This window comes from Dermacentor silvarum, chromosome 3 (assembly GCF_013339745.2).
Source record: "Dermacentor silvarum isolate Dsil-2018 chromosome 3, BIME_Dsil_1.4, whole genome shotgun sequence".
NCBI classification, from domain to species: domain Eukaryota; kingdom Metazoa; phylum Arthropoda; class Arachnida; order Ixodida; family Ixodidae; genus Dermacentor; species Dermacentor silvarum.
The window spans coordinates 9571165-9584361 of NC_051156.1; the positions used below are offsets into that span (position 1 = coordinate 9571165).

The 13197-nt window shown below is 45.5% G+C and overlaps 1 protein-coding gene across 1 annotated transcript in view; it reads left to right on the forward strand.

Annotated features, from left to right (window-relative positions):
* The first annotated feature begins 359 nt into the window (after positions 1 to 359).
* The window catches only part of LOC119445313 (solute carrier family 35 member F6), a 32342-nt gene continuing 19504 nt past the window's right edge, over positions 360 to 13197 (forward strand). The window contains exons 1-3 of the mRNA XM_037709626.2: positions 360 to 904; positions 1117 to 1186; positions 9389 to 9626. Coding sequence (XP_037565554.1) covers positions 828 to 904; positions 1117 to 1186; positions 9389 to 9626 — 385 coding nt within the window. The 5' untranslated portion in view covers positions 360 to 827. The remainder of the gene's footprint in view (positions 905 to 1116; positions 1187 to 9388; positions 9627 to 13197) is intronic.

A 13197-nucleotide genomic window follows, 5' to 3' on the forward strand; every position in this document is an offset into this window, starting at 1 on the left:
CTGATTGGGGTAGAGTGCGAGAATATGTTCACGTACACAAGTACGTCAACCTCGAAAGAGGTAAGCACCGGAGACATCAAATGCGGCGTCTCTCATAGTCGGCGTGTACTTTAGTCGCGAAACGCCGTGAGAAAGTCAAGTAAACAAACGCTCTTTCGGCAGCGAAAATGATTAAAACTCCCGCAATGTCTTTCTGCGAAATTAGCGGTACCTCGCGGTACCAGCGGTACTGCCACATGGCCTCCGAGATTGCACTGGCGCACCTTGACTCATCCCGACGTCGAAATTTCGGAGGCCACGTATTACGCATAGAGTCCGGCTTCACTGCCACTCCGCGAGGCGGCCGTGGGCGAAAGTCGTTGCTTTCGCTCGCGCAGCCTACACGCCTGCACATTGCTCCCGAAGTTGATGTGCAAGTTGTGTGCTTGCATCGGGGACTCGTGACCAGTGTGCACACCTAAAGATACAACGTACGCGTTACCGAACGACGTCGCGGCTTCGCGTCGGGTTGCACTGCTGCTGTTGAGTGCGCGCACGCCTGTTGGCTGGTTATTTTCCTTCTCCGTGAACTGCGCGCCACCGACCGTATACTTACCTTGACGACAGATGGTCTCGATAATGTGCGCACTGTGATTGCGTCCCGACTTTTCTTTTTCGCGGTGGGCGATAAAGTTTTCAATCGGTGAGTTGAGTGGCTGATAGCCTCCGGCCTCGTGACGCGGGGGCGTATTCGGGGCGCCCTGTCAGATCGGCCGAGCACGCCGAGTTTTCTTTCGTCGCTGGTCGCTGGCGGATAGCAGCAGCCGACGACATTCAGCCGCCAAACGATGGCCTGGACCAAGTACCAAGTAATCCTCGCGCTCATGCTCGTCTTCACAGGCTCCATCAACACGCTGGCGACCAAGTGAGTTATGACATCTTGCCTTTGATTTTGTCATGGGCGTTTGTCCGCAAGCGGTTGTTTCATATCGCACGTCTCCGTCGGTGCGAATGCTCTGAAAATATAAGCAATTGTCACAGCTGTTCGTGACGCGAGAGCTGTCACTCGGAGCACAACGTATGTTTCGAAATTCGCTTTATTCAGTTCTGCCTCAAAGGAAGTTAATTTGCTTTCAGATGGGCGGACTCGTCGTATTCGATCGGCCGGGACGGCAAGCTGAGGCTCTTCGACCATCCTTTCCTACAGGCAAGTTGCGTGTCCAGCGAATTGCGCACTGCTCGTTCTTCCGCATTTCTCAAGAGGCGGGCTAATTTGAATCGTGGACGTGCTGTAACATACATTTACCATCAGCGGTCAGCGAACCCACTGCCGCCTTCCTCGGTTCCTTTCTCGCTTACCGCCTCAACGTGACTCGCGTCTGCGCACGAGCGGCGGTGAGTCAGCGCGCGCAGCGTCATATGAACGATGAGCCACCCCTCGCACACTTTCACAATTAATACGCCTTGCGGGCGATGCTGACTGCGTGCGCTTGAAACTGTGCCGCGACAAATAATACCGCGCAACACATTGGCGGCGATGCCTAAACGCCTGCAGCACGCGTCGACCGGCGGGTGTGTGTGCACGCTGTGGTACTGCGCGTTTCTTCGAGCATTTCCCTTTGCAATCGTTCGGGTGACAAGGCTAATTGGGGGGGGCATACATCCATCGACAAACACAAAAGCCTAATCTAGCTGGCTAGCAATTGTATCCCCATTTTTTGTCTGTGACTACCTACATTTCCTTGTTTGCGCGATACACACACGCACGCACACAATCCCCCTTCCCCGTAGTCGGCGCCTATGACAGGCTGACAGCTATCCAGAACATGCCCAGAGATCGCCACACAAATGAAAGCATCATGCTTCACATTGATGGAAACAGGCCTGATGCCATTCCTTAATGAATTTTCCTTTACACTGCCATGGAAAATTGTAGGTACGATCGATTCGCCTGCACCACTGTGAACCAGCTCACGGCAGTTCACGAGAAGTTCAGAAGTTGTGCAGCTCAATTTCTGCTGTGCAGGCACAGCACGGCGCTGGAAACGAATGCCAAGATGCAAACGCGGTGAAGGCGTTACGTTATGTCCGACTAATGTGCACGGAGTGTGTAAGTTTGAGAGGCCCTGAACTGCAGGTAGGATCGCCTTCTAGGGCGTAAATACACGCCACACTTGCGTAGATACATCAGACATGCATAAGCGGGGTTTTAATGGCGCTCGCACCTGTGTCCCGCGTCTGCTGCACAGCTGCTTTGCGCCTCTACGCTTGCACCAAGGCGGCACCGACAGTGGAGTGGGTGCAGCAAAATCATGCATCTTTCCTTCTCCTTTATAAACGAATAGCATGGTTCAGTGGGTGCCATTACTGCAGAGCTGAAATGAATGGCACGGTGCAGCACCTCGTGAACTGGTTCAGGTGGTGCAGGCAAATCGAATGTACCTTGTGTGAAATTATGCAAGGCAGCACAGCTGTTTTGAGTGTCAGTGGCTATTGTCGGTGTGCTGCTGAACAGTGTCGTGGGTTTGGTTCCCACCTGCAGTAGGGTGCATTCTGATAGAGGCACTGTGCGAAAATACTCGCGTACTAAGATTTATATGCATGTTAAAGAACCACAGTATGTCACAGTCAATCCAGATAACGGCATGTCTCATAGCCCATGTGATGCTTTGGAACGCTAAACCCCATATTTATTAACAGCGACCCTTTTAAGCCAGCCATAATTTGTGGTTGGTAACAAGAAACTATCATCAGCAATGAATAAAGAAATAAAAGAAAAGAACTTTCTTGCCGAGGTGGGATTCGAACCCGCGTACCCACGGTCCCAAGGCAAGCGTTGTAACCACTAGGCTATACAGCCACGCTTGAAGAGCATGCATTTATGCCCGACATGAATGCGTACAGAGAAAGGCAATGAGCATCTTTGGCACATTTATGCGAACCATATGATTGCATTCGAGCGTCGTCTTCGTCTACAGCTGGCGGGCTCGCACGCGCTCGTGCCAATGCTCTGCGAGATGAAGAGGTTTTGCGCGCTATGCTCGGAAGAGAGATAAAGAAAATGAGAGCGAGAGAGACGCATTCACGGAGCGGGTCGACTGCAACGCGGTGTCGGCATTGGAGCGTGGTGTCAGTGTTGCAAGCTGCGCTATGCAACGCGCAGTGACTGGCCGTAAATCCGAGAGAGAGACGCATTCACGGAGCAGGTCTGCTGGAACGCGTTGCCGGCATTGCAGTGTCTGCATTTCAGCCAGCTTCGCTGTCTTGAGCTTTGTGCTGCCTAGTGCAAGCTTTCGCCATTTTTTTATTGCAGGCAATTGAAAACTGAGTTTGTTGTTACTTATCTAAAAAGTACCTGGGAAATAGGCTGAAATGATGGAACAAGTGTCTAATATTGTCCCGTCTTATTGTGCTGTTCCCATGTAATCTTGATTTTTATTTTGTTGTGAACGCTGCCATTAAAATTTCTTACCGCATTTCGATGGAGGCGAAATGCAAAAACAAAACACCCGTGTGCTTGTGTTGTAGTACACGTCAAAGAACCCCAGGTGGTCAAAATTAATCCGGAGCCCTACACTACGGCGTGCCTCACATTCAGAACTGGTTTTGGCACGTGAAACCCCAGAAGTTAAATTTCTTAGGCACTGTGTTGCCTTGCATCGACATTCATGCCTTCGCTGTTGACTGAGCGCTGATTTTTATTACAAAATAATTCTTCGCTGCCATCAGTAGCTTGTAATTTTGAAAGGCTTTTTTTTTTAAGTACTTACTTTTTTTTAGAAGCGCTGCCTTTATTAGGCCAAGCGGCTGCTGTTGTTCCAGCTGGCATTTCAGCTCCTACAATTCCTTGTGTGCTCTCTCCCTACTCTTCCTTACCCTCATCCTAAAGGATTATCTTTCTTTCACCTGATGGTCCTGTGAACTTTCTTATATGCAAATGTCTGGCAATGAAGCCTTCCCTCCTGGCCATTCCGACAGCATTCACATGTGCGAAATGGTTTCAGAAAGAAAGAAAAACGCTTTCATATTCTGTCATAGTTTACTACAGGAATCTGTCTTATACCTTTGACTCTTTCGTTACTGCGCCTGTAGAAATCAATAAATTTGATGGACAGATAGACTAGAGGTTCAATCAAAACTCGCCACCAGTTCCTAGCAGTTCAATAAAACGATGCAAAATTTGTGCTTTGGTCGACTCGGCAACATAATTTTTAAATGACAGCAGCAGTGAAGAGACAGAAGCTCCTCTCGAGTTGTCAGTTTTTCGATCCATTGCATGGGCTGTTTTAACAATGTCTCAAAGAAACGGTAGATGTTCATGAGTGCGTCTTATTTTGATAGTTGTGTGAAACTAACATAAAGTGCAACTTTATTTTCCCCACTATGGGTTGCTTTTATCCATCTGTGCTTCGACAGCATATGTACAAATTATTACGAGCAATCCTTTCTGTCGTGAGGGGGTGTTCCCCCCACACAAGAGCACGTAGTCGATTTCAGACCGACCTTCGACCGACGCTTGACTAATCTCTTACATTTCTCTAATCTCTTGCATTTTGAACACCACCTGGGAAAGTGCCTATTAATTACTGTACAATATTCTGCAACATTCGACATTACTGTACAGCACTGCACAGGAACTGAACGAAGCTTGTTGGAGGCTCCAGCGCCACTTGAATGCACATGAGACCACCTTGTTTGTACAGAAAAGCTGATTGAACGCAATAATCAAGTTTGAAGAGGCTGCTGCATGCTCCCTGGCCTCACAACCGAGCCTTCACAAGCCTAAAGAATGCAGTAAAAGAAACAAGCCAGGTGCACGCTACAATGAGTAAAATGAAATGCTCCCTGTACAATAGGCACTTATCCGTTTTGACATTTGCGAAGTTATTGCTTTTCAGCATAGCATTAGCATCACTATGGCTAGTATTGATGCCAACAAATGTTCATAATTTTCTTTTTGTGGCGTCATCTGACTTACAAAAGTTGGGAACTAGGAGCCAGGGGCATAGTTTGTACATTTCCTTTTTTTTTACTCTCAGTACTTCTAAAAAGAGTAGCGAGTTATTATTTTCCTTTGTGTTCCTCGAGGTGCTTCTTTAAAGTTTCAGGTAAGAATTTTCAAAAATTGTCTGAGGAATTTTTACTACTATACATTCATTCGAAACACCAGTGATCAGGCTATAATTTTATGTATCGCAGTATACATTGCAACTACTACGTATTGAAATTAAATGTTAAAACATAAAAGCACCGAACATGAGCACATTTCTAGCAGCAACAAAAGAGTTGAGATGTTTGCTGAAGCCGGTAGTGGCACAGTTTTACAAAAAAGAAACACTTTTCTTTTTTTTCCCCCTCTGCTCCAGCTGCATTTGTGTCCCCTTCCCGATTTTCTGTGCCTTGTTCCACTCTGTTATGGGCTTTCTTTGCCTGTACATGGTGATTTCGAGTTTGCAGATTGAATTTTCCAAAAGTGTTTTCACACTCACTCTTTTGTAACTCCTGCTGGTCTGGTTATCTTAAGTGATCATCTTTCCACTGTAGTACAAATAGGTCTTCATTTCATTAAAAGGGCTCGAGGCCAACTTCAGTATTTCTGTTCAAATTCATGTGAAGCGCAGAAGTGCTCGCTAGCAAATAATTTTATTCCATTGCCAGAGAAAGTTTGAATTTTTCCTACTGTAGGAGCATGATTTTCTAAACTGACAAATGCAATGTAGCAGTATTACAAAATGGGCTAGTTTGTGTATTCATTCATCTTGAGAAAGTAAACCAGCTCAATAGGTAACAATTAATAAAGTGAAAAGAACTCGCCCAAATCATTCTTCTTTCTGTCTGTACCATTATCCGTAGCACTGTTCCATTTTTTATTTTCCTTCTTTTTTTTAACATAGATACAATGTTTCATTTCAGCCTAATTAAAATCTTTACGTTCTTTGCAAAGGCCCTGTTCTCAAATTAGTGGTATGCTTCAGATCTGTTACTCTTGCTCACTTGAAACCTCTCAGTCAACAGTGATATTAGTATCCATTGTGGAGTTAGTTCAAGCTGTAAACTTGATCTTTCATCTTCAAAAAATGAATATATAATGTATGGCAATGTTTGTAAACAATGGAAGATCGAAATCAAGAATCTGCTCCCATTAATTGGCTGATTTTCATTTACTTTTAAGCTAGGCAAACTGCACCAAAATTAGGTTGGTGGATGTAGGACAAAACAAGCTGTTCATTCCGGTGTGTGCGTGTAGATAGGAGCTGCTGAGATAAGGATTCCTCTTCCTCTCTTAAGTATGGGATCTCAACGTGAGCTCACCACATGACCAGAATAGGCTGTCTAGCCTCAGCTGTGTTTGTGACCAGCACAAGGTGCCTTTCCACTTGTGGTCTCGTCTGCAGCTGCGTACATAGGGACACGCCAAGGCTATAAACCATGGTTATAACTCCAGATGCCAGTGCAGATGTGGTTGAGCCTGTCATTAACGGAAAGCTTTATTTTGGATCCCTCTCTGCTGTCGAATGCACGTCAAACACGGCAGTGCTCTCATCAGACAACTGCTGGGCCTCCCTGGGCGTAACTTATTCGGTTTTAAGTCCAATGCTAGGAACAAAAAATGTTCGAAATTAAACCTTTAATGCTCGGCATATCATATACGCTATCGCAGCGTTAATGAAAATCCCTTAACTCAAAAAGTGAGATTGCATGCTTACAACTTGCCATTTAACTCTACAATGAAAACAGATGTATTCATTCTTTATAGTGCTTCTGATTGAGTTAAAATTTAGTAAAGCAAACATCTGGGGCATCACAGTTTACGCATATTTACCAGCTCAGCTACAAGGGTTTTGCAAACGTTTTAAAGAGTAATGATGTTTACAGCCGTGCCTGGCACATCAAAGTTGTCTGCTTTAAATGTTGTATATCAAGTACACCTTACAATATTGCGATGTTTTGATTGCGAAGATGTAATCTTGGGCCGGGATAAAGTAAAGCTATTCCAATCTGGTCTTATTCCAATTCCATATTCGCCATTAACCCTCTATGATGGGTCAAAATGGCTCAGGCGGGTGCCACACGCACGTGGTCCGGGTCTGAGCCATTTTGACTTATCCCAAAGGGCTAATGGCAGATTTGTAATAAGAACAGATTGGAATAGTTTTGCATTATCCCGGCCTTGATATTACAACTTGCTTTTAGATTTAGAAATTTTCGTCCTCTCTTGCAAGATGTGCTGAAGTAAAAATTGTAAGATGAGAATCTGGCGTCTTTGTTTTTTGCTTTTTTTATGTAAAAATTTTCACTACGAACTTCAGAGTTGCTGAATTAAAGCATTTGTTTGTTTTACGTACTGTTGTGGAAGAAGTGCTTGACGGGCTGTTATGTAATAGGGAGCCATGATGACAGCCATTTATTTGCAAGTACATTACCTTGCTTTAGCAGTTTGGTTTTGGTGACTGGCACATGGCTTTCCTGTATCAGATTGCCGGTGCTCTTTGCGCTGTTGTTCATTTAACTGTGTGCATTTGACCAAGCAGATTTCTCTTCTGATAATGCATTCCGAAACTGTGGCCGTTCTACATGTAAGTCATCTTTGCCTAAGAGCATGAGTAAACTGTTTTTGAAAGGTGATTCTCTTGGGATAATGAACTCCTGTCAACATTGAATTTGAATTTTATTTGCCAAAGTTTGGTAAATACAAAATATAACACATTATGAGCATCTATATCCTTAGCTTCATGCTAGTATGGATCCATACATTAACAGTAGGTACACATTAAGACAACAACAAAAAAAAAAAGCAATACAGTATAAACCACTTATAACGTAACCGCTTATAGTGCAGGACCGGATATAGTACGGTCTTTTCAGAGTCCCGTTGATTTTCCCATAGCATTTCATGTATACGCGTACCATTTGCAGTGCAGCCGCGTGCGACGAAATACCGGTTATAATGCGGCTTCCGCGGGAAAATCTCACCGACAAGGGCGGTAGCGAGCTAGCTTCTCAATGAGAGCGATGCAGAGGAGGAGCATGAGACGTGGAGCATGAGTCCAAGGGCGATAAAATCATCACCGTGCGCCGTATGTGCAAGTGAAAGTGCGCGGGGATGCGCGCCTTCATGGAGAGCGAACACACAGCGGAGAGGCAATGGCGCAAAAGGCCGGGGAGTATGGGAGGGAGGAAGGGGGGGCGACGCTGTGCTGCGGCACCAAATGCATATCTTGGGAACGGGCGCAAGGGGAACTGGCGACGCAATCTCCCACGCGAAAGGAGCAAAGTGGGAAGGCAGCACTGGAGGAAGGGGGGGAGGGCGGCTTCTACTCTTCCAACAAATGCGTTCGTGCTTGTGCCGGCCGTCGGTGTGGTCGCGCACCATATCTTGAAAGCAATCTCCACATGGTTGTGACCTTTGTATGCGCTGTGCTTACGCCGCTCAGTTTACGTTGAAGAGATAGACCGCACGAACCTTCGCTCGCTGCAGCGGCCTCGTTTCCCCACGCCTGCGTTTTTGACAATGGTTGTGTGCGGTCATCGAGTCTATTCTTGTTTGCTTGTGCGCGTTGACACCGCGCTTGTTACTTCAGTTAGTAAGCGAATGTGTCTAGTTTATGCAGCCGATAAAACTACTATTCCTACTCCTTATAGCTCTCTACTAATTTGCTATCGCAATTGATGCTTCGCCTTTCGAGCGAAACTGAGACTTTTTTTTAAATTACTTTGTCTGCTTTATGCGAAGATCGTGGGTACTTGGACATTAACCTTTCAATGTTCGTAAATATAAACGGATGCAAAACTCCCAGTCGCACGCTTCGATTCTCGGATACGCATGGCTGCTTGGTCTACATGTTTTGCATACGTGCAGGGCTTGAAAGTCGTTTTGGTTATAGTGCAGATATTCCTAACTCCGGCGACTTATATATAAGCGGTCTACACTGTATAACTTTTTTTTTTGTTTCATGCAGGCAGGAGACCTATTGTATTGTAAATAAATTTCAGCAAAATAAGACTTTCCAGCATTTATTACAATTCCTTGTAATTTCTGAGCATAATAAGAAAAGCTTTACTTTGTTTTACCTGAACAAGGAGGCTGTCACACAAAGCGCAACTAGCTCTTAGATAGCCACCCTTTCTCATATGCATGTTGCGTATGGAGAACACTCGGTATTTGTCATCTGGTGGCTACAGAAAGTTAACAACTTCGTGTAACCTCTTGTTTGAAACATTCAAATATCCGCAATTTCTTTACTGTGATAAGGAAACATCGGGGAAAATAGCAGCCAGTAAAAAATTGAGGATTGAAGTGGTGTTTACAGTTGTTCTCGTGTATTGTGTGAAAACTAGCAATCAAGTCCAATGCATTGCTTGCTTTAACGTGTCCCTCCAAGAGTGACATTTCATGGTGCTTGCGCAGGCGGTCGGCATGTTCTTGGGCGAACTGTCGTGCCTGCTGGCGTTCCGTGTCGTCTTCTTTTACTACACGCGGAAAGCCAAAGCGGGCGAGCCCGTCGAGCTGCCTGCCAGTGTGACCGGCAGTCGCGACTTCAATCCGCTCATCTTCTTGCCTCCGGCCATGTGTGATCTGGTCGGCACATCCATCATGTACATCGGGCTCAACCTTACCTATGCTTCCAGCTTCCAAATGCTCCGAGGTGAGTGTGCCTCATCAGTCCATTCCCTTTGGCAGGTGTGAGCGATACCAGAGAGAGAGAGAAAAATAAACTTTTATTTAGAGCAAGTGGGCAGCCTCCTCAGTCCAGGAAACAGTGTACACGAGCCATGTCCCGAGTCCGGTCGATCAGACTACGCTGGTCATTCAGGCTAAGGCTTCATAGCTGAGCCTCTCACTGCTCTTCGGTTAGGTCTTTAGTGGCTGAGCGAAAAATTTATTGGGAGAGAAAAGCTGAAAAGGTCGGCCCAAATTAGATTTCACAATTTCAATTTGCAGACATTTGAGTGCCCCTGCAGCTACATGCAATTCAATTTCAACCGAAACTACAACACAACCTACCTCATAGGTTTGTGTAAGAGGTCAAGTTAGGCAAACATGTCAAATGGCGATGCTATAAATAATGAATAAAATCCTATCCATCAGGCAGTTTTTACAGCAAAGCTGTTTATGCGGACCCTGTGCAGTCGTTGTCGGAGTTCGCTAAAAAGGGGCCACGTGACCTAGCGGGAGAGGAGAGGAAAAGAGCTCAACAGGGGAAAGGGGTTGGGGTTGCCCCTTTCCCCCTGTGAGAATGCCGTGAGAGGTTGCAGATGAAGAGGGGAAGGGGGGGTTGATGTAAGTCGCGCCGTTCAATACCCGTGTCGGAGGGGGAGAGCGTGACGCACGCCAACCAGTGGCAGTGTAGGAAAAAAAGTTGGTCAACGGAGGAGTGGGGTGTGAGAGGAGTTAGCATTGGTTGTATAGGATTAGTGGTTCCCGCACATTCCATCTCGGCTGCAACTATGGGAAGACCACGAGTAGTGCGTGTACTCCTGAGGAAGAAGCTGCCTACTGCGAGCGTCGATGAGAGTTACCTCATGAATGGGCTTGTCGCTTGCTCTCATTACTGGCGCGGAAAAAGGGGGGGGGGGGGCGCAACTTGCACGCGAAAAAAAAAAGCACGGCAAATTAGAGAAACCTCACGCAAAAAAAACACTTGGAGAACTGCAAAAAAAGCACTCCTAAAGCATGGTCACCACGCGAACCACCCGAAAGCGAAAATGAGGTGAAAGAATGAAATAAAAGATTTACAATATAGACTGCTTGCGAAGTTTGACTTGCATGGTGTAACACTCGGTGAAACTGTGTAACACAGCTTCGCTGTTCGGGCATCTTCACAGAGTGGAAGGGGCGATGATTTAAAAATAAATCTGTGCATGTTGCCTGTAGCAGATAAATTTAGAATGGAGGCTATTACCAAGTTGAAAATGTGTTGGAGCACAAATGAGAAAAAGAGGTTGGCATCATTAGACAGCCGCAAAGAGCGATAATAAATAGGGCCAGCAAGATGGAGTTGGCTTCTTTTTCATGGTGAGGCATTCTAGGGCAAGCTTGTTTTCATAGCATTGTTCACGCTCCGGAATGTTGAGGATGGTCTGGCCATGTTATGACGTCACGGAGATCAGTATGTGTCGATGCAAGGAATTGTAAGACACGAGTGGGCCACTCGTATCTTGCTTATCTGGAAGGCACCATGGCTGTAAGATTAGCACTTCATTGTATTTGACACAATGTCTGCAATCTTATCATAATCGTTTCTGATAAAAGGAAGGTGTGTTAGGCATGTGGATAACTTTCAACCCGTTGATCATTTCTCTCCTTTTGCACAGAGAGAAGATAACTTTTGTCTTTGGTGTTCTTTTTACACCAGCTAGTTAAGTACAGCTGGCTTTATGGGTCAGGGCTCCACGGTGTTGGAAGTAACTGATTTACCAGGAGGAGAGCTTTCATAAGCAAGGAAATGGCATAAATGTAGATCATTGTGAAGATAAGGCCACGACCTAACATGTCCTGTTTATAACTAGTAAATTCTAGTCAACCACTGATAAAAAAAAAGATGTTAATTACATTGCATGTCACAGTAGACTATTGATTGCACTGTTTTCGTAATGCAGAACTTGCAACAGGGCGCAGGGTGGTATTCAAGTTTATTGTTGCGCTGCAGCACAGTAAATCATGTACAGTACAGTCTACAATCAGCAAGTCGGAGTAGCAACCCTGCATTGTCAGCACAAAAGAAAATGCTGTTCAGTCACTGTTGTTAAATTTTCTTTTCTTCGGGAATCGCAGGTGCTACCTATTAGGAACAATCAGTAGGTGCTCTTTTCTGGAGCGTGGCACCCTCTTTGAATGGGTCTTGGGTTTGAATGTAACCCTGAAAGGGACAGATAAATAAATGTTCAGAACATTAATTGGAATAGCCTTGCTGATGGGAAGATTGTCTCATATTGACTGAAGCGAGCACTGTTTTCCTTGTTAAAGGGGCCCTGAACCACTTTTTATTGAAATAGAGAAATGGATTTGAACTTAAATTAGAATATTTAAGAAATACTTAGGTGTAACCCTCACATTATGTGTAGCTGATGTACAAGCCTATTTACAATATATTTGCACGTAGGCTAACAGGTGGCCAAGATGGCGGCCCCGTATCAATCGGCAGCACGTCGTCTTCCTCCTCTTCAGTGCAGCCACACTGTGCCGGCTGTTCCGTATCAATATGTTCCTGTCTGGCCGTGCTGTGATGTTTGGACCAGCTTTGTCCTGCACCAGCATGACCAATGGACAGTAGCCACATCCAACTTGCACTTGCGCATTTTGAAGCGCTATCAATAGCTCAATACGAAGCGAAGTCTTCCAGCAGCCAGGAGTGAGCGCACGCTGGCAAGCGTGCGTGTGATCTGCCTTGAAGTTTCATGTGGTTTGAGGCTAGTTGAGTGTTCAAAACTAGTTGAAATTGGCGAGGCCGGACAGCTACGACACCAATAAGCAGGGTGGCCAAAGTTTTATTCCTATACAGGCGGCCGCGGCCAAGCGTGAGCAGATGATAATCGGCTTCTTTTGGAAGTACGTAATTATTATTGAAAATCGAAAGCAGATTTCCACTTACTTCAGCCTGTTTATCAAACTGCATCATAAATATACGCAATAACAGTAGGAAGAAGCGCACTGATCCTAACACCCTTCTTGATTAATGTCAGCTTTTGGCCAATAGCAGCCGCATGTGGAAATCTGCTATATTACGAAATAAAGCATCCAGAAAAGAGTGAGGAGCAGGCTTCTGTTCAAAACAGGAGCATTTGAGAGAAAGGTGACTTCGCGCTCCACGCGCCATGCACGACTGCAAAATTTGGCCGAGATGTTCACAGCAGCGTATGCTACCCACGGTCTGTGTTTATTCACCAAGGGGTGGTTCAGGACCCCTTTAAATGAGGATTTATATTTATAATTCTTCACAACAAATCCTGATAAATGACCTTTGGCGCCCTCATGCGGCGAAAGCACGACAAAAAATCGGATGCCCTATCGCGTGACCCTCTATTTGTGTACGTGGCTCCTCGGCCTTTATTAAATATTGAAATCCAATACATATTTTTCCATTACAAGATGTTTCTGTAACTTGCAATGCACTGTTAAATCTTCATTTGTTGCGAGCAGAAAAGTGATGCCATGGCCTTCGAGATTTGGCGGCACGCGCTGTAGCCCTTTCTCGAGGCCATATAGTGATGCTGTGA